This window comes from Gymnoscopelus microlampas (genome assembly GCF_963454915.1).
Source record: "Gymnoscopelus microlampas genome assembly, chromosome: 21".
Lineage (NCBI taxonomy): Eukaryota > Metazoa > Chordata > Actinopteri > Myctophiformes > Myctophidae > Gymnoscopelus > Gymnoscopelus microlampas.
Window position 1 is genome coordinate 24580982 of NC_139958.1, and position 21649 is coordinate 24602630.

Consider the following 21649-nt stretch of genomic DNA (forward strand, 5'->3'; position numbering starts at 1 on the left):
GCCTAGGTCAGTAAGGCTCCCATTGTAGTAAACCCACTGTCACACCTGTTCAATGTTGTATCCAGCCTGCAGAGCAGCGCCGTAGCCCCCGACAAAGACACCGGTGGGAAGCAAGTAGAGGTAGTTGTACTCAGGAGGATCAGTGGGCCGTTTGAACATGTCCAACATCTTCTGGGTTACCAGGAAACCACCTGGGTCACGGAGGCAGAAATAGGGAGAGAGAAAGTTAAAACGTGTAATTTAGACGTTGCATGTTATTAGACAGATGCACGGTTCATTTGTTGACCTGGCATTCGTCTTGGAATTCTGGATCAATCAGCAGTTGATGAGGCAACGGGAGTCGAGACAATATTCTAGGTGGTGATGGTTATGCTTTAATGTACATGATATCACGGGGAGGAATACAATAACACTCAGGTCAGTGGTACGGTAGTTCTGCCCAGAGGCATCATATTTATACAGTAGCTGCTTCAAGGACGAGCTGAACCATAGATGGGCTGTACCAAAACAATACCTGTCAGGCCTAGTGGAGACAGCTAGGCTCTTACAAGCTGCCACATATCATAATGTATTATATAAACACTATAAGTGATTTAATATATAGTAAAATATAAAGTTTAGATATAAGCAACCATAATAACAATATAGTATAATGAACAATGCTTCTCCACATGCTATAGTGTGTATAGTTTCAATATACAGATTATTACATTTTTTTATCTTGTACCGTTTAGACTGATAGGTTCTCGGTTTATAGAAGATCCTAGATTACTATCTCTATGCATTTGATTTAGTACCTTGTGTTTACCTTGCTTTCTGTAAATCACTCTGGATTAAGAGCGAATGTTAAATGCCTAAATTGTAAATTATGATAGAAATAAAGAGGGCATCTACTTTGCCGTACAACAAATAGCCAATCTACAAGCTCACAAGTGTTGCAATGCGAGCTTGGAGAACTGTTTTGGGAATGTTTGCCCAAAATAAGGACGGCAGGTTGAAAGCGGTTAATCAGTGTACTTCATGTCAGTGTAAATATTTCAACTAGAAAACCCCAAAAGTATCAAACCAGACATATTTCTTTACAAGGGCCGATCAGATTACGGTTTCTCTCACTTCTTTCCCTCACACGCGCACACACGCGGGCGCACACGCACACACGCACACACACACACACACACACACACACACACACACACACAGGTGATCCAGACGCTCCTACCTGTCTCTCTCCAGCTGCTCATCTAAATTTAGACCTCTCAGACCTCCCCCAGTTAAAACACAGCAGTAATAACAGTCTGACTATTATTACTTCAGCACAATCTGAGTCAATATATTAAGGATGGAGGAATGTACAGGCTGGAAATTTGAACAAGAGCAAAAGCCAGGGACCTTTTATCCATTATTTATAAAGCATTTCTCAGGAGCTATATTTAAATCGTTTTCAAGAATAGACGTTCTAAACTAGTTATCACTGGCAGCCTGGATGCCCCAGGGGTCCTTGGGGGGGGGGGGGGGGGGGGTACCAGGGGGTCCCCAGCTAAATCTGTTAATATAGCGTCACAATGATTGTAACCATATGCTATACTTTGGCTCGTCAAAAATAGCAGATACTGTATACAAGCTCATAGCGCATCACTTTGTGCTGTGCTCTGAGCTTGTAGATCTGAAAGATCTTCTGGAGGTCCCTGGCACAACATATTTTTGAGATGGGGGGTCCGCGACCAAAACACATATAACTTTGGGGGTCCTTGACATGAAAAGGTTTGAGAACCAGTGGCCTGGAGAACCAGATGAAGGCGTGAGGTGGTTGACACAGACCACCAGTTACCTTAGGATTGTTTAACCATTAAAATCCTCTATACAGCAGTGATTGTCAAACTTTTTTGTGCCAAGGACCCCCATATTGATATGCATTTGGCCGCAAATGCATAAAAAAAAAAAAAATGTATTTACCATTTACTACAGAGCTGGAGAGACTCCAGTTACTGAACAAACACTCTATAGCAGTGATTACTATCAGAATATAAAGCTTTAACATTTTAACAAACAAAACATTTTTTAAACAAAAAATATCACTTACAGCACCTTTAACTGCTGGCCTACTGTAACTGTCAATAATATACAATATATTCCTAATTAGTTCTCTCGGATATTCCTAATCCGAGAGAACAGAGATCCCAGATTCATGGTCAGATTCAACTGAATTAAAACGGTACTTCAACCATACAGGAGTTTTCCATGCCTTTCTACAGCTGAACACAGCAGAGACACGGGGGGGGGGGGTGGGGGGGGAGACTATACACTTCAGATGCTGGTTTATTGAAACTGAACTTCAGTGTTATGTTTGTGTCAGCGCAGCGGCACAGTAAAAGATCGGAGAGGAGGGGTATGTAGGTGCTTGTTCGGTGAGGGGTTGGTGTGTGTGTGTGTGTGTGTGTGTGTATGGGGGGGGGGACCTCTTCCCAGACCTCACCGTGGAATGTTCGTTATTCTGTTCCCTAAGGGTTTATGGGTAGTGTGGTAGACCGCTTAGAGATGTGCATGTGGAATCGAGCCACCGAGTGAACATTAAAAAAAATGAAATTAAACAAGTGGTGCTTAAAAGAGAGTAGGTATTTCTATAAATGTTGTGGTATTTTTGGCACGCTTTTGTTGAAGGGAAAACTTAAAGGCAGATCTGAGGGACTAATAAGTGGTTTTAACAGTTGTTGCCTCAGTGATGCCATGGGGCCCGCTGCCATAGGAACTGCGGCAGGATTCACAGCCTCGCCGTGACCCTTGACCCTGGCGAGTGTTCTGGATCTCGCGCCGACAAACTCGGAGAACTCTTTGACGTGGCCTAAATGGACCGACACCTTGGAGTCAAGGGGCCTCAGATGTTTCGATGAAATGTCTTGAAGGAATGCAATAACGTGCCTCTTAGCGACCCAAAACGTCTGCTTCAAAGTCTCCTCATTAAGTCTCAATTTATACTGCTGTCGCGCACCGGAAATAGCCTATCTGCAAGCTCACAACTCGTCGCAACCGCGACGCGTTGTGAGCTTGCAGATCGGCCATTTTCAGGACATTCCTATTGTGAACCGAAAACCGGTTCACAGCCCTGCCCTGGAGGTACAGTAGTGTTCCAGAGGACTATTATGAAGTGATGAGTATCATAATGGCTCCAGGAACACTTTGTCATTCTAATGAGAATTATTAAGGGTAATAGCGGGGATGAATGTGTGTGTGTGTGTGTGTGGTCTAAAGCCAAAGCCACTGACTCTGGTTTGAGCAGGTGGGTTAGAAAAAGGGACAGCTGCAGCGTTTGGTTCGAAAGCATGTTATTGTATAATTGATAAAAAACACTTCAATCTTCGGCTACGGTTGAAATTTTATTGGCTGAAAGTTGCTGTAATTGGCAAAGGGTGTCTCTCTGTGTGTGTGTGTGTGTGTGTGTGTGTGTGTGTGTGTGTGTGTGTGTGTGTGTGTGTGTGTGTGTGTGTGTGTGTGTGTGTGTGTGTGTGTGTGTGTGTGTGTGTGTGTGTGTGTGTCTCACCAGCAATGTTGACGGAGGAGATGAAGGCAGCGAGCACAGCCAGTGTCTGGGCAGTGGTCGCCGGGGTATAGGCGCCTCCCATCAGGGACAGACCACCCACAGCCGTCAGCCCTGAAAGGAACACATCATTTATTATCAGTAAATACCAAACTTCATAATGCATCACATATACTGTACATGCAATATATCAAAAGAATGGACGTATATTTTAGGGATACAATATATATATATATATACCTGTATATAAAATACAAATAAAAAATAAAAGTTAAATAATTCCCATAACAAACAAAAAGCTTTCTTCACAGTTTTAATGCAATGCTTTTTTTTCTGGCTGTTCTTCTTCCTAACGCTATGTTTTTTTTCTTTATTTCAATTATATATCCCTGGGACAGATAGATTAGTAATACCATACCTGTATCCATAGATATAAAGAGATGTATGTGTATTTAATATTGATTTTCATTAATCAAAAATGCCCCAAAAAGCTAAATACAGTACAATCTCTTACAATGCATCACATTTATTATGGTATTAATGTTTAAATTCTGTTGGATCTTTGTCATAGTCACTCTGATGAAGAAGATCCAGACTATTTTTGGAATCCATTTTTCAACTATTGTATTCATCCTATGCACCTTCATTGTAAGTAATTTCGGAAGGGAAAATATGTCCATTACTTATAATGTATTTATATTCATTAAATTATAGTTTTCAATGCCTTTCTGCTCTATTGGATTGAAAGGAGCGAGACATAAATGAATATGTATAGAATACGAAAGGTGGCGTTAACACCGATTCAATGTTAAGTCAAGGTAAAAATGTGAAATCAAGAAAAATGTGACTTTTTAGCCCGGAGCGGCACAAACCTGCGCAACTTTCAAGTTTCAACTCAACTCAACTGTGATTCTATATACACTGTAGGAAAATGAAATGAAGGGTTCTACCTATGATATTTCTCAACTTCTAATATAAACTGAGCAACACTTCATTAAAACCATGTCACTTAGAGAAAAATCACCTTCAGATTCATTGACTTTTTCTTTGGCATGGTATTGGCAATCCAACATAAAAGAAAACAGCCTGTAATGACATATTAATGGAAGGCTGATTACACTGACCATTTCAAAAAGCTTAGAGCAGCATTGAACCTTTCAAATGTAGAGAATAAATGAATATTCTCTACAACAGAGAAACAGTCACAGTCTAAAGTACCAGGCATGAAAACACCAGCAGACTTATGCCTATGCTCCAACACGGCCAAAATAGCTGATCTACAAGCTCACAACGTGCCACATAGACGCATCGTGAGCTTGTGTATCTGCTATTTTTTGTGTGCTCCGTCATCGCACAACTAAAAATAAATCAGGCATGGCTCCAACCCCTAACCTATAAATGCCTAATCCTAACCTGAATCTTTTCCCTATTGTAAGCCTAACAGTAAAAATCTTTTTAGGGATGCAAATTATCGATGAATTAATTAATTGATAGTTGACAACCTTATCGATCGATTCATCGATTAGCACTGTTTTTAGGACCAAAAGGTCCTAAATCGAAAATGAGTGCAGAAACATAATTGTCTTGATGTATATAACATTAACCAGCATCAGCTGGACACAGACAGACACCGCTCCCCTCTGCAGTGCTCTATGGAGTGTCTAAACACGCACGCACGCACACACACGCAAAGAAGTGGAATGTTCATCCCAGAGGTTTATGTACATGTCATCTCTATGACAAAGCCCACCTACCAGGACAACAGAAAGACAAGTGGCCATTGGCCAACACTGAATCAGTCCCTCTCAAGTAGATTAAAGCATTTCTATCAGACACAAGATATAGACTTCAATGGATATAAAGCCAGTGGCTAAAGGATTCAAGATAACCCACCTGTGACGATGACTACCAGTTGTAACACTATAATACTCCCCATAGAAAATAAAACTGTCCCCTCACTCAACCCCCAAATTCCAACAGGATTCCCTAATGTCTGTCCGCATGTGTGTGTGTGCATGCACCTGTGTGTCTTTATGATGCCTGGCACAACAACTATAGAATTCCGCTGGTTTCAATCTTTCCGTAACCACAGTCAGTCAGTGGCAAAACCAAAAAGGTATTGGTAATAAGGACATGCCAAGATATGCACGGCAAATGACCTGGGCATGGAGGGGAGGTGAAAGAACAGAGATATCCCATAAACAGAGAGCAGAAACCTCTCAGATTAATCTTTAACCAGCTTTAAATGCCTGCCGTTGCCAGTCTTTTAATGTTCTGTTGTACTTTCTGTTGATGGTCTTACTTTTGAACGTTTTCCACTCCTAACGAATTCTCCCAGACTTGAACCTAATAAACGTCATATAATAATGCCTTTGTTAAGTGAGCCTGTCAAATAAAGTGCCTCGTCAACTTCAATGAATTTGAGGACTTGACAAGGGGGTGCAGACAATGACTGGCAAGAAGACGAGAAGTGGTAATGAAGTGAATGAAGTCGGGACGGAGCCAGAAAGAGGGCAAAGAGAAAAGGGGAAAACACAGTGGTGTAAAAAGCTGACTGTGATGTTAGTTTTTAATTTTTTCCCCCCGCACAATTCCCAACTTTATATCTCAGAATTATATGGGTTTTTTCCTCACAATCTTGAGTTATTCTACTTTGTCTCTCCAGTGGTGAAGTCAGTAAGCCAGCTTCTCTGTGGATACAAAGGTCCCTGGTTGTAGTCCCAGGGTGTCCAATTCAAATTTGCCAAGTACATGGCATGTTTTTGGTGGCTACAGCTCACTGGGTGGAGAGGCCGTCTGGTAATCAGAAGGCCAACAGTTCGCCTCCTGGCCCACCCATGTGTACGTGTCAAAGTGTCCCTGAGCAAGACACTTAACCCCTAACAGGTACCCTCGCTCATCATGACCATCTGAGCAGCCATCAGCTCGGCGAAGCTAAATAGAATATCCCCCTGCGGGATTAACAACGTTCTCCCCTCCTATATCTCAGATTTTTTTCTTTTTTTTCACTTCAATTTTATTCATTTGTCATGAACAAAACAACACACAAAACAAAAGACAAACAATAGACATCACATATGTTTCCAAACATCATCTTACATAATAATACATTAAAAAAAGAAGGCACAAATGTTGTTCTATGTTAATAGAGGATCTCATTTTTCAATAAAGCTTTTCTCTCAAAATTGCTCTCACATTTCAGAGGGGGAAAAAACAAACAAAGCATTCTCAAATACAGAATAAAGTCAGAATCGCGACATGGTCAATTCAGGCCAGAAGGTCATGCAACACACAGGTCTCCAGACGGACTCAAACCGGGGATGTTGCGATTATATATCCACACACTATCCTGATCGCAACCAGCACAGTCCCATATTTCTTTTAAACCGCATTAACCCGGGTGTCGCTATCTTCATAAATTCTCAAATTATTTCAAACATTTTCAGATTATTATCATATATTTTTTTATCTTAACAAAAATAGGCTCACAACTATAAGCTCACACCGCATTGCAGGAGCTTGTAGATTGCATATTTCCGCTATTCATCATACAAAGAAGTATATAGAGCTTAAGTGGTTAAGGGGAAGTGAAAACTCCATGGGACTGTTCTACTACTGGGCAGCGGGCACCACAACAGATTGTTCTGATGTCTAGCTGTGTGCGTGTGCGTGTGTGTGTGGGTGTGAGTGTGTGTGCTTTAGTTAACTAGCAAAGCGCTACCCTAAGTGCCAAAGATCACAGACTGCATGTTACTTCCGACTCCTATGTGCTTTTAAGGGTGATCAAAGCACCGGGAACACACACATACATGCCACACACGCACTTAGGTCTGTAACCCCTTAACCCCTGGGTGTTAATAAGGAGGTAAGAAAGAGGACACGGCCCTCTACGTGTTACAATGACTGACATGTCCAAATACTGCCTGCACGCACAGTGAAATCCTCACTGAACTCCAAAGAGAGTGAATGGTACCAAATGGTCACATAAGGAGTTCACAGTTGACCACATTAACCCTGGTGTCCCCATTTTGGGCAACTTTTCAAAAATGTTCATCTTCTTTAACCCATTACGACCCGATTCCGCCTTTTAATTCAGTGGTTCTCAAACTATTTCTTAATTCAAAGTTATTCAACATTTTTCAAACACTTTCAAGATTTATATATAGCAGATGTACAAGCTCGCAGAGCGGCACAAAGTGGCTTGCTGTGAGCTTGTATATCTGCTATTTTCGAATAGCCAACACTAAAATCTAAAATGACACGGATGCATTTCCCATCTTAATGGGTTAAAATAGCAAAAATAGCAGATGTAGAAGCTCGCAACATGTTGCATCGCATTGTGAGGGTGTAGATCAGCTTATTTTAACCATGTGTTTACTGTGTAGGGAAATATAGCTACTGTATAGACATGCTGTACTGACACCATGTTTGGTTATCTGAACATCGATGTTGATAAGTAACAGATCTAATGTGAATCATGTTGTCAGAGGTTAAATGTATGTATAATGTATAGTGTAATTATCAGGGATGCACGATTAATCGCTCATCATATTGGTATCGGCAATATTGGCTGTAAAAATGCAAAATATCTGTATTGAATCGATTTCAAAATAATATAGCGGTTTTAGCCGATATTTCATTTTATAATATCAATGTTTGAATGTGAAGCTGAAAATGCCTTTTGTGATAATGAAGGCTGCAGATTCAATCAATGTTTTCTGGGGAAGCTTTCAAAAGGGTCAACATGTTGTGAAAAATGTTGAGTAAAAATACTAAATTTGATTTGTTTGACATAAATGAGGTAACAAGACTGCACTTTTTAGAAGTCTACATCCAGAACCACAGTGTAACCACAACAGGTGTAAGTTAAACCCTACTAGAAACTTGTATCCCATTAAGACCTAAGGCGATTCTTAAAAATGTTTTCTAAATCCAGTTTAAGAAAATAAAAAAAAATAAAAAAATCAAGATTTTTCAAAAATAGCAGATATACAAGCTCATAATCGCAATATCCGTAATGGTTGTATTGACCATACAATTAATCGGTTATCGGATGTCGGCCCAAATTTCAATGTTGTGCATCCCTAATCATTATTATTCTGCAAACAAATCAATGAGCTACATCATCAACTTGGCAGTGTCATCAACAGAAACACACGGCTCACCTGAGATGGCGTTGGTGACGGACATGAGGGGCGAGTGCAGAGCGGGGGTCACCCCCCACACGGTGTGGTATCCCACGATGCCCGCCAGGCCAAAGGTGGTGACCATCTGGGTGAATTCAGCGTTGGGTGCCGCTATACCCAGACCCACCAGAGTGGAAAGACCTGGCACACAACATGGAGATAGAAAACAAGATTACCACCACACTCGCATACAGTGGATATTAGGGGTAAAACAGTTAATCGATCATAAGAAAGTTATACATTTTAATCAAATTTAATGTAGTCAATATTATAAAATGTGAGGAAAAAAACAGACGATCCGGGCCCCCTAGGAGTATAGAGGAGGAACAGCCTTTATTTTATTAAAAGGCAACTGCCAACATGCTTCGACCTCGAAAAATGTTGGCAGTTGCCTTTTTAATAAATAAATGGTGTTCACGTTTAATCCGTGAGCACCATGGACACTTTTTACTATAATGACCTTTTTATATCTCCTGTGAGCACCTGGTTGTTCTTGTTTTTTCTGATGATAAAAATCTAAAATACATTTTATTAAAAGCTCCCAATGGGTTGTGGGCTTGTAGATTTGCTATTTTTGCGCGCCCCCGTTGAATGACCAAGTATAAAATAACACTCAAGTGGTTAATCACACTAATTGATTAAGTCGATTATAAACAAATCTATTCAAATGTTCTTGTTTATTTTTTTAAATATAACTTTTCCTTTTAAGTATAAAAAAACGCTCTTTGCTATTCTTCAATTTAATCTAAATCGTAATTGATAGAAAAAACGTCAAGAAGATAATCAATAGTTGCAGCCCTAGCATATGTGCACTGTATGCGTGTGGACAGAGAGAGAGAGAGAGAGACACACACACACACACACACACACACACACACACACACACACACACACACACACACACACACACACACACACACACACACACACACACACACACACACACACACACACACACACACACACACACACACACACACACACAAAGAGAGACAGAGAGAAACACAGAATGTTCTATACTGTACATATGTACATACACATACATACTGTGTACATACTGTATGTACAAGTACTGTGCAATCTAATATGTGATGGATCGTATGGTATGGTGCTTACGGGATAAAATAAATGTTTAGTGTAAAAAGCGTCTGGCTGCAGTAGATACGTGGTGGGTCTAGGTAGTAAACCAGCATCACACCTAAACAATGTGTCCACCACATTAACCACCACATTGTGCCTGTACATTGAGCGGGGTGGGGCATCTTTGGAACCCACCCACTACAGCGCCACTTCAGACACACACGCAGCATGAGACTGTTTACAATGCACACTTCCTGACACTAACAGGGTGTCTGTGTGTGTGCGCCTGTAATCTACCTGTCTCGCTACTTGCCTCCGGTCTACATGCCAGCAGTGGTGAGAGACTTTGACTGGAATAGTTGTTTCTGCCCAACCAAAAGGGAGGGCTGGAACTCTCTGATTTGAGCTAAAACCTTGTTTAGTGACCCGACCTCACCTCATACTCGTCGGTTTGATCTAGGTTTTATCCTTTCTATTTTATTATTTTATCATTACCTACTTCATCTGTGCCCATTCCTTCAAAATTAAACTTCACCCACTTTCAACCTACATGTCATGGTTCTGATATGAAGAGATCAATAATAGTGGGGCAGAAAAAATAATAATACCCTTATCTGTGTAATGTTGATTCACGAAAAAGTCGCAAAACAATGACGGGCATCCCCTAGGGGTCCACGTGGAGTTAGGGGTCTGTAACTACAAGTGAGTTAAAAAATAACACTGACGATTTTATAGTATTGATTGGGGTCCGAGAGATAGTCTCGTAATGGATATCAGACTGGGAGTCCTTGAAAGTAACAACGGCTGAGAATCAGCTTGACAACCGACCTCCAGTGTACATGCCAGCCTGGGTGAATGTAGCCTTGAACGGAGAGATCTGAGCTGCCTTCTCCTTCGCGAGCTCCTGGACACTCTTCGGTTTAGGAGGGGTTGCAAAGTCGGGAAGTTTATTAGGCTTGGGAGCAGGAAACAGATTCTTCCCATCCTGAAAACAGAGGGGAAAACAGAGGAGTGATGAGAACAATAATTAGCGGAAAAGAATTGCAATCGCTGTCATAGGTAGACATGCATACCACTGTGATTAGAAATGTAATGCATCTCTAAATGAACAAATACAGTTAGGGCATCCTATTATAATTCTAGTAAGCTCACGGTGGTGGTTGGTGGTGGTGGTGGTGGTTGGTGGTAGGGTGGACTCTTGATCAAACTGCGCATGCGTCGTTGTGTGCCAGGTTTCGCGAGAGAAACAAGCAGCGAGGTCTATGAAAACGAGGCCAAACCAAACGAACCCTATAACACCAACATTGGCCCTAAAGCGCTTACAATCGGCGGACATGGCAACACCGACTCTACACCATAGACCCCGCCCACTCTCTGCTGTGGAAAGTAAACACTCCAGATTTGTTTCCCCACACACGATGCACATTAGCTCCATAAAGAACGGTTCTATGTCGTTCTCTTCCAGGATCGGGCGAACGTCCGCCAAGGCTCCGCTGTTTACCCTTTTGTATACATCGTATCCCAAAACTAATGGTAGATTCTAAACCGCACGGATGTTTAAGGTTTGGTCGGCTGCATAATATTTTAGGTCGCCAGCGAAACTACCCGTTTAAATCGCTTATTTAGTCAGCCTGTGGCCATGTTTCCCATTGTAGCCAAACCGGGAGCAGTAGTGGCAGCGGACGTAGGGTTTTTTTCCGGGTTCAATGGGAAACATGGCCACAGGTTTCGCGAGAGAAACAAGCAACGAGGTCTATGAAAACGAGGCCAAACCAAACGAACCCCATACCACCAACATGCAACCTGATAATAACGTCCAAAGCATGTCTGTGTATGTTTACATCCATTACTGTGTTGGCGTTAGTTGGGATTAATGTTTATTAGCCAAACCAAGTTACTATGAGCCGTTAGCGTGATGCTAAGCTAACGGACGTTTGGCGCTAGCATGCGGCTAACGCTAATGCTAACGTCGTCATCGTGACTTAATCAACAATGTAAACGTTTCATCAACACACTTTATGAACCTTACTGTGGTTAATATTATCAGTGCTACCCAAGTAGTCCATTGAAAAGTATTATTTTGGTGTATTTTGTGTATTGTAACTTGGACACTGTAACTTAATGGTAGCTGGGGCGACGCGTTGTTGGCTCATGGTTCAGAATGCCTCATGGGTATTGTAGTCATTTTCTGCTATTTCGGTTCTACTGTGATAGACTGTGCTACATTACCTGCTGTTTAATTGTGAATCATATATGCTATGAATATATGGTAATACAATGTTTATTTTCCTGTATTTCCAGGTTTATGACCTGAGTCATCTATGACCTGTGTGTCATCTGTGTGTCCAGTACTTTGTACTGTGTTGGTTAAAAAAGACAAAACACGAGTTGTGACAAAGACGTGTGATTCTCTGATTAATGTTGTTAGTGGAGTAAAATGCCATCAAAAATATACTCAAGCCTGCTGCAGGGCAACAGAAAATAGCAAGCCTATTTTGCTCTTTTATATAGCAAATTTTTATATATATACGAGGGGACGCGCGCCCTTCACCGGGTATGGTGAAGGGCGCCCTTCACCGGGTATGGTCTAGTTTAAATTAAAATAAATAGTGGATGCTGTACATCAGGGTTCCCCAATTATTTTTCCCCAAGGGCCAAATTATGTCTCGGGTACCAAGCCGAGGGCCAGGGGCATTGTGCATCGCCGAATGCGCACGTGCGCAAAGCACGCGTGCGCAGAATTTGTAGTTTTTTTTATTCTTTTTTTTTCTCTAATCGAGCTAATTTGACACTGTGTTATTTTAGGCCTGGGATTCTTAAATCCTGTGCTGAGGGTCACAAGGAAAAAATGCACTCTGGAAACAAAATAAGTATGGTTGAAAAGTAATACAGATTAACAGTAGCCAGTTGTACATACTGAAAATCTAAATAAGTCCAGAATCAACAATTTACTTACAGATGTGTTTGTTAGTCTGCTTGAACAATAATACAGATATAATTTGTATTTATTATTATTATTTTTTATGACAGGAGTCGCCGCAGGCCGGACAGTTGCCTCTTGCGGGCCGCAAATGGCGCGCGGGTAGCCTATTGGGGAACCCTGCTGTACAATTTGTATACTAAATTAACATTTTGTATAAAAAAAAGAACAGATGTGTGAGCTTTGGTGAAGAGATTTATTGTAGAGGGAAAAAATATCCGGTCTACTAAGTAGGATTCAAGTGGTTAAGCTTGTTTTAAGTATACCTGTACTGGTAAAGAGAGGCCTCGTACCTGCATTACAATAGATCCCCTGATGACATGGTCCATGGTTCCGTAGTCAAACTCCTCCTTGACGTTGAAGTGAAAGTTCTCTGTGTCGGGGCTGATGGCCCTAATCAACTTGGTGATGTTGTTGGAGTACAGAGTACTAGACTGTGTGGGCAAACGGCTGGGCAGGTCCGTAAAACCAATATGGGTTACTCCCTACAGCAAATTAAAAAGAAAACTTACTCCATAAAAATGCATTACAGATATGGTCGAAGTTAACTATACTGTACCGTCTCTTGTCTACAAAAAAACAAAGGACAAACATTAGACAATCCTAGGGATTTGTGGGACTACTACTATGAAAGCAATCTCAGTTTGATTCTACCAGGATTCGAGGAGGAGGCTAATTACACAATTTTGCTCCACCAGCACTCACCCTAATGAGGGCTATAGGTCATCATAAGTCTTTTGAAGCTGCACACAGATGGAAATATATGAACAGTTGAGATTGTTTATTTATTCTTTTTTTTTAGCAGGGAACAAAAAACTCCATACAAACATTTTGGCTAAAGACCTTCCTCGGTGTATTCCTGTGTTGCACACATAACATATTGTAAGAGACAGACAGGGCAGCATTAAACAGTCTATACATTTGTATCTTGTGTAAGTGCTGTATGGGGGTGCGTTTATACCTTGTGTACCGTCAGCTCCCCGGGGGTCGTGGTCTCGATGTTACCACCAGCCTCAGCAGCCAGGTCCACCACCACCGAGCCATCTTTCATGCTCTCGATCATCGGCGTGGTGATCAGGATAGGGGCCTTCACACCTAAATTGTTAACGAAGGAACAAACCAGAGTCAACAGGCATTTTGTCACTGTCAAGCGGAAACCTTGCATATGTATTTACTTTGGTAAAACATACCATAGTTAGCATGATGCCAGCTACCATAACAAAAACGTAGAACGAAGGTCAGCAGTGCCACACATGTGTGTTTGTGTGTGCTGCGCAAGAGAGCGTATATTTATAAGCCTAAAATGTTGCGGCAATGTCCTCTACACACAGTGTAGCCTACAACATGTGTGAGATCTTTGCAGGCATTTATTTACACATGCAGCATCCACTGTACTATAACTGTACTGTATGTGTGTACTGTGTCCTGCCTGTTATGTGTCCTATACCAGTATAAGCGCTATATAATTTGTCGTAAACAAAACAAATAGTGGAAATGGCAGATCTGCCCACAATGCGATGCATAAATCACATAAACGTAAATTGTGATATCATCAAACAAGTATCAAACGTCAGACAGTCTACATTTCCCAAAAGGAAATAAACATATTTAATCCATTTAGACCTGGAACGCATCTGTGTCATTTCAGGTTTCTTTGGCTATTAAAAAATAACAGATATACAAGCTCATAGCGCAGCACCGAGTGCCGCACTGAGCTTGTAGATCTGCTATTTTTGAAAAATCTTGGGAAAAAAATGTTTAGATTTTTTTCAAAAAACTGTTAGGATTTGGAAAACATTTTTAAGAATCGCCTCAGGTCTTAATGGGTCAATTCAGTCTGACCAGGGATAAAACGTGTCCCTGCTATAAAAATGAATGACCAGTGGGGGATATCAAAAACAGAGGCATGCCCCCCCGTGTGTGTATGTGTTACCTAGGTTTTAACCCCCAGGTTTTCTTTGCCCCCCTTTGCTTTTTACATTTTCTTTAGATTGTTTTATGCAAATGTTTTTATTCTGTGCTGTAGCACTTTGAGGTTTGTTTCTAATGTAAAGCGCAATATAAATCAAATGTATTATTATTATTATTTGTGTGTGTGCATACCAGGGATAAGAGCAGTGCTGATGAGGATGTCGACATCCAGACACTGTTTGGCGAACAGCTTCATCTCTGCCTCTATGAACTCCTTGGACATGGTTTTGGCGTAGCCTCCGTGACCGTCTCCTGACTCTTTGACGTCCGTCACTTCCAGAGCCTCTGCGCCCAGGGACTTGAACTGTTCCAAAGCTGCAGCTCTGGTAGGTCCGAGAAAAGAGGGCGGGAGGAGGACAAAAAAAGGAAAGGGAAGAGTTTAAAAATGTAATAATTCCTTGATTGGAGGGGCAGCATAATAAGAAGAATGCCACTCAGAAACTCTCGATTTCACCCATTAAGACATGAGGCCGATTCTACAAATGCCTTCTAAATCAAAATTCTCAAAACTTTTCCGTGCCAAGGACCCCGAAATGATATGTATTTGGCCATGCAGACCCCCCATCTGAAAATGTTTTGTGACAGGGACCGCCTAGAAGAGAAGATGTGTGTTGAAAGAATTCAAAATTATTAAAAGTATGAACTCTTTCAAGATTTTTCAAAAACGTGACGTGCTGTGAGCTTGTGTATCTATTTTTTAATAGCCAATGCTAAAATCTAAAATGACACAGATGCTTGTATATCTGTATATCTGTCAGCTTTCCCGTTTTAATTGGTTAAACCATCAGTCTTAATGGCGTTTCATTCAGGTGGCAAGATAGTTCCTCCAAACAGGGAAGTTGACAAAATAATTCTTGTACGGGAAAAGACAAAACAACGGTTTCCAACCTTTTATGGATCAGGGCCCACTTGAAAATCTCAAAAGTGTTTGTGGCCCACCCATGTGACCATTTAAGTGATCAGATGGGTGGGCCGCATGCATTTTCAGAGCTTGTTCATTTCCATGATTAATCAGTATGTTCCAGTTTGGATCAATGGAACTAACGTAGCATACTTTTAAGTTCTTATTTATCGCTATCACAATGAAAACTCACCTTTCCACGTTTAAAAGAAAAAATACCTACATTATTGTTTCGATATTTTGGCTATTTTCGGCTAATGTTCTACCAGTATAGGGATGCTAGGTTTCAAGTGGTAAACATCATTTAGATTTCACCAGGTTAATGAAATGGACAAATATGTACAACACAGAAATATCAGTAGTCAGGGTCCCTGGGCCAGAGCTGAGCGTTCCAGTACATCCAGCACCATAGTACATCATTGCTCGTTGTTGCCATCTAGTGGCTGTTTTCAAAACAAATCCTAATCTAATCCTCAAATACAGGATTAGTCCAACATAGATTTGAATCCTCGTCTCAGTTTGTAACTGTTTGCAGAGTACTTAATCTCATCAAGCCTGTCTGCACTGTAAACAAGAGATGAAGGGTTACATAAGTTTTCTGTTACCGTTTGTGTCAGGATGTGTTGATTGGTGTGTTTTTTCCATACATTTTGTTTTTTAATGCTACTTGTTCCCCATTTCAGTTTTCTGTTGTTTCTACCAGACTAGGACTTTTCAATATTTAAAAATGTAAAATTAAAAATTAAAATAACCACTACGTCACTTACTTTCCTATATACAGTAAGTTACTTTAACCACTTGAACACTAGAGCCCCAAATTCTGGGGGCAAACATTCCTCGAAAATAGCAGATCTACAAGCTCAAAACACATCGCAACGTGACATGTTGCGAGCTTATAGATTTGCTATTTTCAGAGATATTTATTGTAGAGGGAAAAGAGAGGGGCCTATTATAGACCCCTGGGGGACTAACGCTACAGTAGGGTTTAGGTAGTTAACATTTTAACATAACCTAGTAAAAATGACATCATCAAATAACATGAAAAGCTTTTACACGAGGAATTACAAGAAAACAAACCTTGTATCAAAGCCCCTGACAATGGCTCCCATTGCTCTGGCAGTGCCAGCTGCTGCCAAACCAGCCACACCGCCTCCAATGATCAGAACCTATAAACGCACGTGTGACGCACATGTGACACACACACACACACACACACACACACACACACACACACACACACACACACACACACACACACACACACACACACACACACACACACACACACACACACACACACACACACACACACACACACACAGTGAGATAAACACCATATGTTAAAAATAAATACTGGCACATGCACCTCACATGCACACACAACACAAATATGTCATACACACCTTTGCAGGTGGTACTTTCCCAGCTGCAGTAATCTGCCCAGTGAAAAACCGACCGAAGCTGTTTGCTGCCAGCACCACTGATTTGTACCTGAAAAGACAGAAAACATAAGATATATTTGTCATCGTATGGACATGATGTACTTCCATACACGCAGAGCCTGTGATCAATACCATTTTCGGGTTTCTGGTCGGAGTGGAAAAAACTTTATGTCATCAGGCGGCCGGAACACACAACCGGAATCTCCGATGCAGTGCACCTCCAAAATGATTCCCCCAGTTTAAAATGTGTTTAGTTTGGTATAATCATTGTGTTTCTTTTGGTATAATACTCGTTTGGTATGTCCATCTTTTATTCTAACTCGTGGTGCGACTAGCGAGACTAAACAAATTGATTTGCATTATTTGGGGAACAAAAGCAATGTGACGCCAACCGGAACACGATCCTTTCTTTCTAAACCGGACGCACGGGCTAGTTTGGAACGAATACCAGGCTTTCCTCTGCGGATACTAGGGCTGCAACTATCGTTTTTTTTTGGAGCACTTATTCTAGTCTTGTTTATTCATCTATAAGGAAATCTTTTATTTGGACAAAGTTCCATCTGATCTTCATGAGGTTCCTAAGACCTTAAGTGCAGTAGTTTATTTTTTCCAATGTGAACAGTATGTTTTTATCCCCTACACACCTGTCACTTATTCATAGGTGTGCAGAAGCTTCTTCATCTTTAACAACTTTTTAATGCCGCTGATAGTGAACATGTACAGTAGGATGAATTTGACCTCAAAGCTCTGTGCGATGACATCATTGCTAAATGTCATCCGTCAATTTTGATTGATTGATTGAATACTTTAACAGTTTGCAAAGACAAGCACAGGAAAGTACAGTTCAGATCTCCAAGCTCACAGCGCTTCCCAATGTGGCACGTTGTGAGCTTGTACATCTGATATTTTCGCTGAACGTTCTCCCCAGAATAGGGATGCTAGGCTTCATATGGTTATGGCTTGACGGTTTAAGAGGATTAATGACATGGTAAGACCTCCAGCCCGGACAGAGTTTATCATCTATAATCTCGTGTGGTACTCTGGATGCAGGCAATACAATTTCCTACACAAATTCAGCCAGCTGCATGACAGAAACAATGAGCAACAGTGAGACACAAAACGTGCCAATGCATTGTCGAGATACAGTTCAGATCATTCATGTGTGAACAAGAGAAGTGGTCATCAAAGATGCTGAACAGTGTTCATGGCGCTACACCATGTTGGATCTAGGCCTGTCACAATTAATAATTGCAATTATTTGAGATAATAACCTAAATTATTTTGCATAATCGTCATAATCATTTCTTTGTTGAAAAATGTTCATAGATTTTCAACAAGAAAATGATTATATAGAATATTGCTATTACTCAAATAAAGAGGTGGGTAAACGACTGTCACAATTTAATCAGGACATCTGACCGCCCTACCCGGGCTAGAAAGAGTTTTTAAAATATGAGCTGTGTTTATACTATCTGTGCCAAGTAGACCAGTCACACAGCCAAGACACATGCCTACGCGTTCAGAAAATACCCTTGACACATAATATAGATCAACAGCTAAACGGCTGGCAGGAACTTCATAGGCATTATCATTTGTCATCACCACTACTATCATAAGGATGCACTGAAGGTATGGTTAGTGCGTGTCTGTCTGTGTGTGTGCAAATCTATGCTTTCATGTTTATGAATATCCCCTCTCAATGACGTTAAGAATAAGTGTGTGTTAGAGCCTGACCGAAGCTTGATTTTTGAGTCAAATGCCGAACCCAAATTGGAGAATTTGGTGAGTCCTAGACTACTGATTGCCCCAGTTGTGACTGATATTTGACTGATAGTGAAGTTTTTTGAAATACTTAGATTTGACTGAAGCTTCCATTTGAGAACATTTAACTTACAAGCAAACAAATACAAATAAAACACAAATAACATTATGATACATACAAAAATGTTATCAAGTATAGAAGTATAAAGATTTGGGAAAATATAAACATTTTCACCAATACTGTAATTACATGCCCAAAATACGGACATGAGATTGAAAGTGGTTAAAATCAGGACACATCAACAGCTGAATAACTGCCGATACCTATGTTGTCAAAAAAGTCAAATAATGGCCCATATATCGGCCACACCGATATACAGGTCAGGCTTTAGTGTGTGTGTGTGTGTGTGTGTGTGTGTGTGTGTGTGTGTGTGTGTGTGTGTGTGTGTGTGTGTGTGTGTGTGTGTGTGTACACTGCTTACCCTGCGATGTTGGCCATGGAGCTGAGTGCATCGAAGCCCTGGGCGATGGTGACCCTGGGCACCTGGTCCATGGCCAACACAGTGGCTTTCTTCTGAGACAGCAAGTCCATCAGCTCAGGGTTCTGGGCTGGGTAGATGAAACTAACCAGGGTCGCTGCCTCTTTCATGTGTTCAATCTCATGTGTTCCCAGCTCAGGGTTGAACATGGGAGCACGCACCTATGGAGAAACGAGTGGGTTGGATAAAAAGAGAAATATGGAAGAGTGGTCAGAGGAAAAGAATGAGAAATATAATCTAAGGGCATAACCCCACAGATTAACTAGAATGCTCCATAATCTGGAATGATTTCATAAAAAATTGCCCTATATCATTTTGAGGCAAATACACAACACCAAAAGCTCATCAGAAGAGTACTGTGGTTGGGATGTATACTAAATTTGTGCAGGAGCGCCTTGAGGGACGTTCATGGCGTTTTGCACAAATGTCCACATGGACTCATGGATGAACTGATTAGAAGTAGGTGCTCAAATGTACAGGTCCCTGCGACATCTCACTAAACACTTTCATTGAATTCCTTCAAAGTCTTTGTTCACAAGATATACCATATGAATCTCTATAGACAGATGTAAACGGCAACTGGTTGGGGGAGGCATACAACTGCAATGTGTTTTTTTCTAGTTACAATATGCAGTAGTTCCTCTTGAGGAAGCAACATTCACCTGTTCTCCCCATAGTCCCTTACCTTAACAAGCACATCAGATCCCAGCACGTCTTTGACATCCTGGATGGTTGCTCCAGCCTGGGCATACATTTCATCTGGGAACTTGGCAGACTCTCCAGCTCCTGACTGGACGACAACGTTGAAACCCTGTTTGACCAGTGCCTGGACGCCGGCTGGAGATATCGCCACACGTTTTTCATCCTGAAAAATCTCCTTGGGAACACCGACCGTGATTTGTTTGTATGGAATACCTGAAAAGACAATGAGACAATATGCAGTTTGTTTTAATAAGAGTTCCTTTCACCCGACTGCTTTACACTTCAGCTACAAAAGGTGGCCCATTATATTAGCAACAATTCATACAGATACTTTCTTCTCCAAAACAAAACCTAAATCTTGGAGGAGTGCTTGATAAAGGACATGCAATCAATTCAACCATAGCCTAATTACACACCATATCTATCAGAGACCTTTGAGACGTGTGTGTGTGTGTGTGTGTGTGTGTGTGTGTGTGTGTGTGTGTGTGTGTGTGTGTGTGTGTGTGTGTGTGTGTGTGTGTGTGTGTGTGTGTGTGTGTGTGTGTGTGTGTGTGTGTGTGTGTGTGTGTATCTGTCTTGATCATTCAGTCTGTAGACTAGACTAGACACCATGTCCATGCCCTTTCATACAGCAAGCAAGGGTGTTTGAAGGAGAACTGTGAATGGAGTGGAAATCTTGTTTACCATAAATACACCTCCAGGCATTTCTAAGCTGACCATCTAGGTCAATGTCCTATATAATAAAGGCATCGTCTTTCCCACTGCCAAGCTGTTACTAAGACTAAAGCCAAGTGTTTGTCGATAGTGTCCACAGAGAGAAATTAATTCTCGAAACAAAAGGACAGACGGAAAATCACTTTGAAAGTTCACAAGGGCCAACATAACATAAAACAGTGATGAGGAGTCTATCTGTGTAGCGTTAGTTATGGGTAACAACAAATATCACAAGCCAAACGTGCCAACTTGCTACAGTATACAGTATGTCCGTGGTTTTGTGATAAACACCCTCATCACTGCAGCTAGCCATCCGTTATCAGTTAGCTAACCATCCGTTACCTTATATCAGTCAACACATTGAAAACAATGTGGTTGTTTAGTATCAATTACATAAACATGGTTGCACGTTAATGCATCTGCGAATATACAGTATTTAGTGTAGAGGGAAAACAGGAGGGGCCTAGAGGCTTTGGGGACTCTGGTCAACTGAGTATAGGGTTTAAGTGGTTACGACGAGTACAATCAGGATTTTGTATAAGGTCTGTATAAGGTCTTTCTGCTTTATGTGGACTATCAGCCAACCAGTTGATACTGTGCCAAGAATAGACACTACCAGCTGCCACCAGAGCAAGCTGAGCTGTAGGAATGTCAGCCATCGGACAGTGAGCCAGGTTACTATGACCCTTCATTGACTTGCACACAGACGCATGCAAAGGGACGTCAGCATTACACAATACTATACTGGCACAAAACAAGCATGCCTGTATCTGTTTGATCAAGGCAGACGTAAGCTAAAAGCGGTACACATGGGCATAAAGCACCTGCAACCGGCTCACAC

General features: G+C 41.3%; 1 protein-coding gene across 1 annotated transcript in view; it reads right to left on the bottom strand.

The window, feature by feature from the left end:
• nnt (nicotinamide nucleotide transhydrogenase) overlaps nucleotides 1–21649 on the bottom strand; it is a 56568-nt gene that overhangs the window by 31057 nt on the left and 3862 nt on the right. The window contains exons 3-13 of the mRNA XM_084047694.1: nucleotides 20078–20307; nucleotides 19336–19553; nucleotides 17054–17141; nucleotides 16728–16816; nucleotides 14882–15072; nucleotides 13740–13873; nucleotides 13072–13263; nucleotides 10627–10783; nucleotides 8698–8859; nucleotides 3536–3646; nucleotides 46–191 (exon numbers count right to left, since the gene is read on the bottom strand). Coding sequence (XP_083903820.1) covers nucleotides 46–191; nucleotides 3536–3646; nucleotides 8698–8859; nucleotides 10627–10783; nucleotides 13072–13263; nucleotides 13740–13873; nucleotides 14882–15072; nucleotides 16728–16816; nucleotides 17054–17141; nucleotides 19336–19553; nucleotides 20078–20307 — 1718 coding nt within the window. The remainder of the gene's footprint in view (nucleotides 1–45; nucleotides 192–3535; nucleotides 3647–8697; nucleotides 8860–10626; nucleotides 10784–13071; nucleotides 13264–13739; nucleotides 13874–14881; nucleotides 15073–16727; nucleotides 16817–17053; nucleotides 17142–19335; nucleotides 19554–20077; nucleotides 20308–21649) is intronic.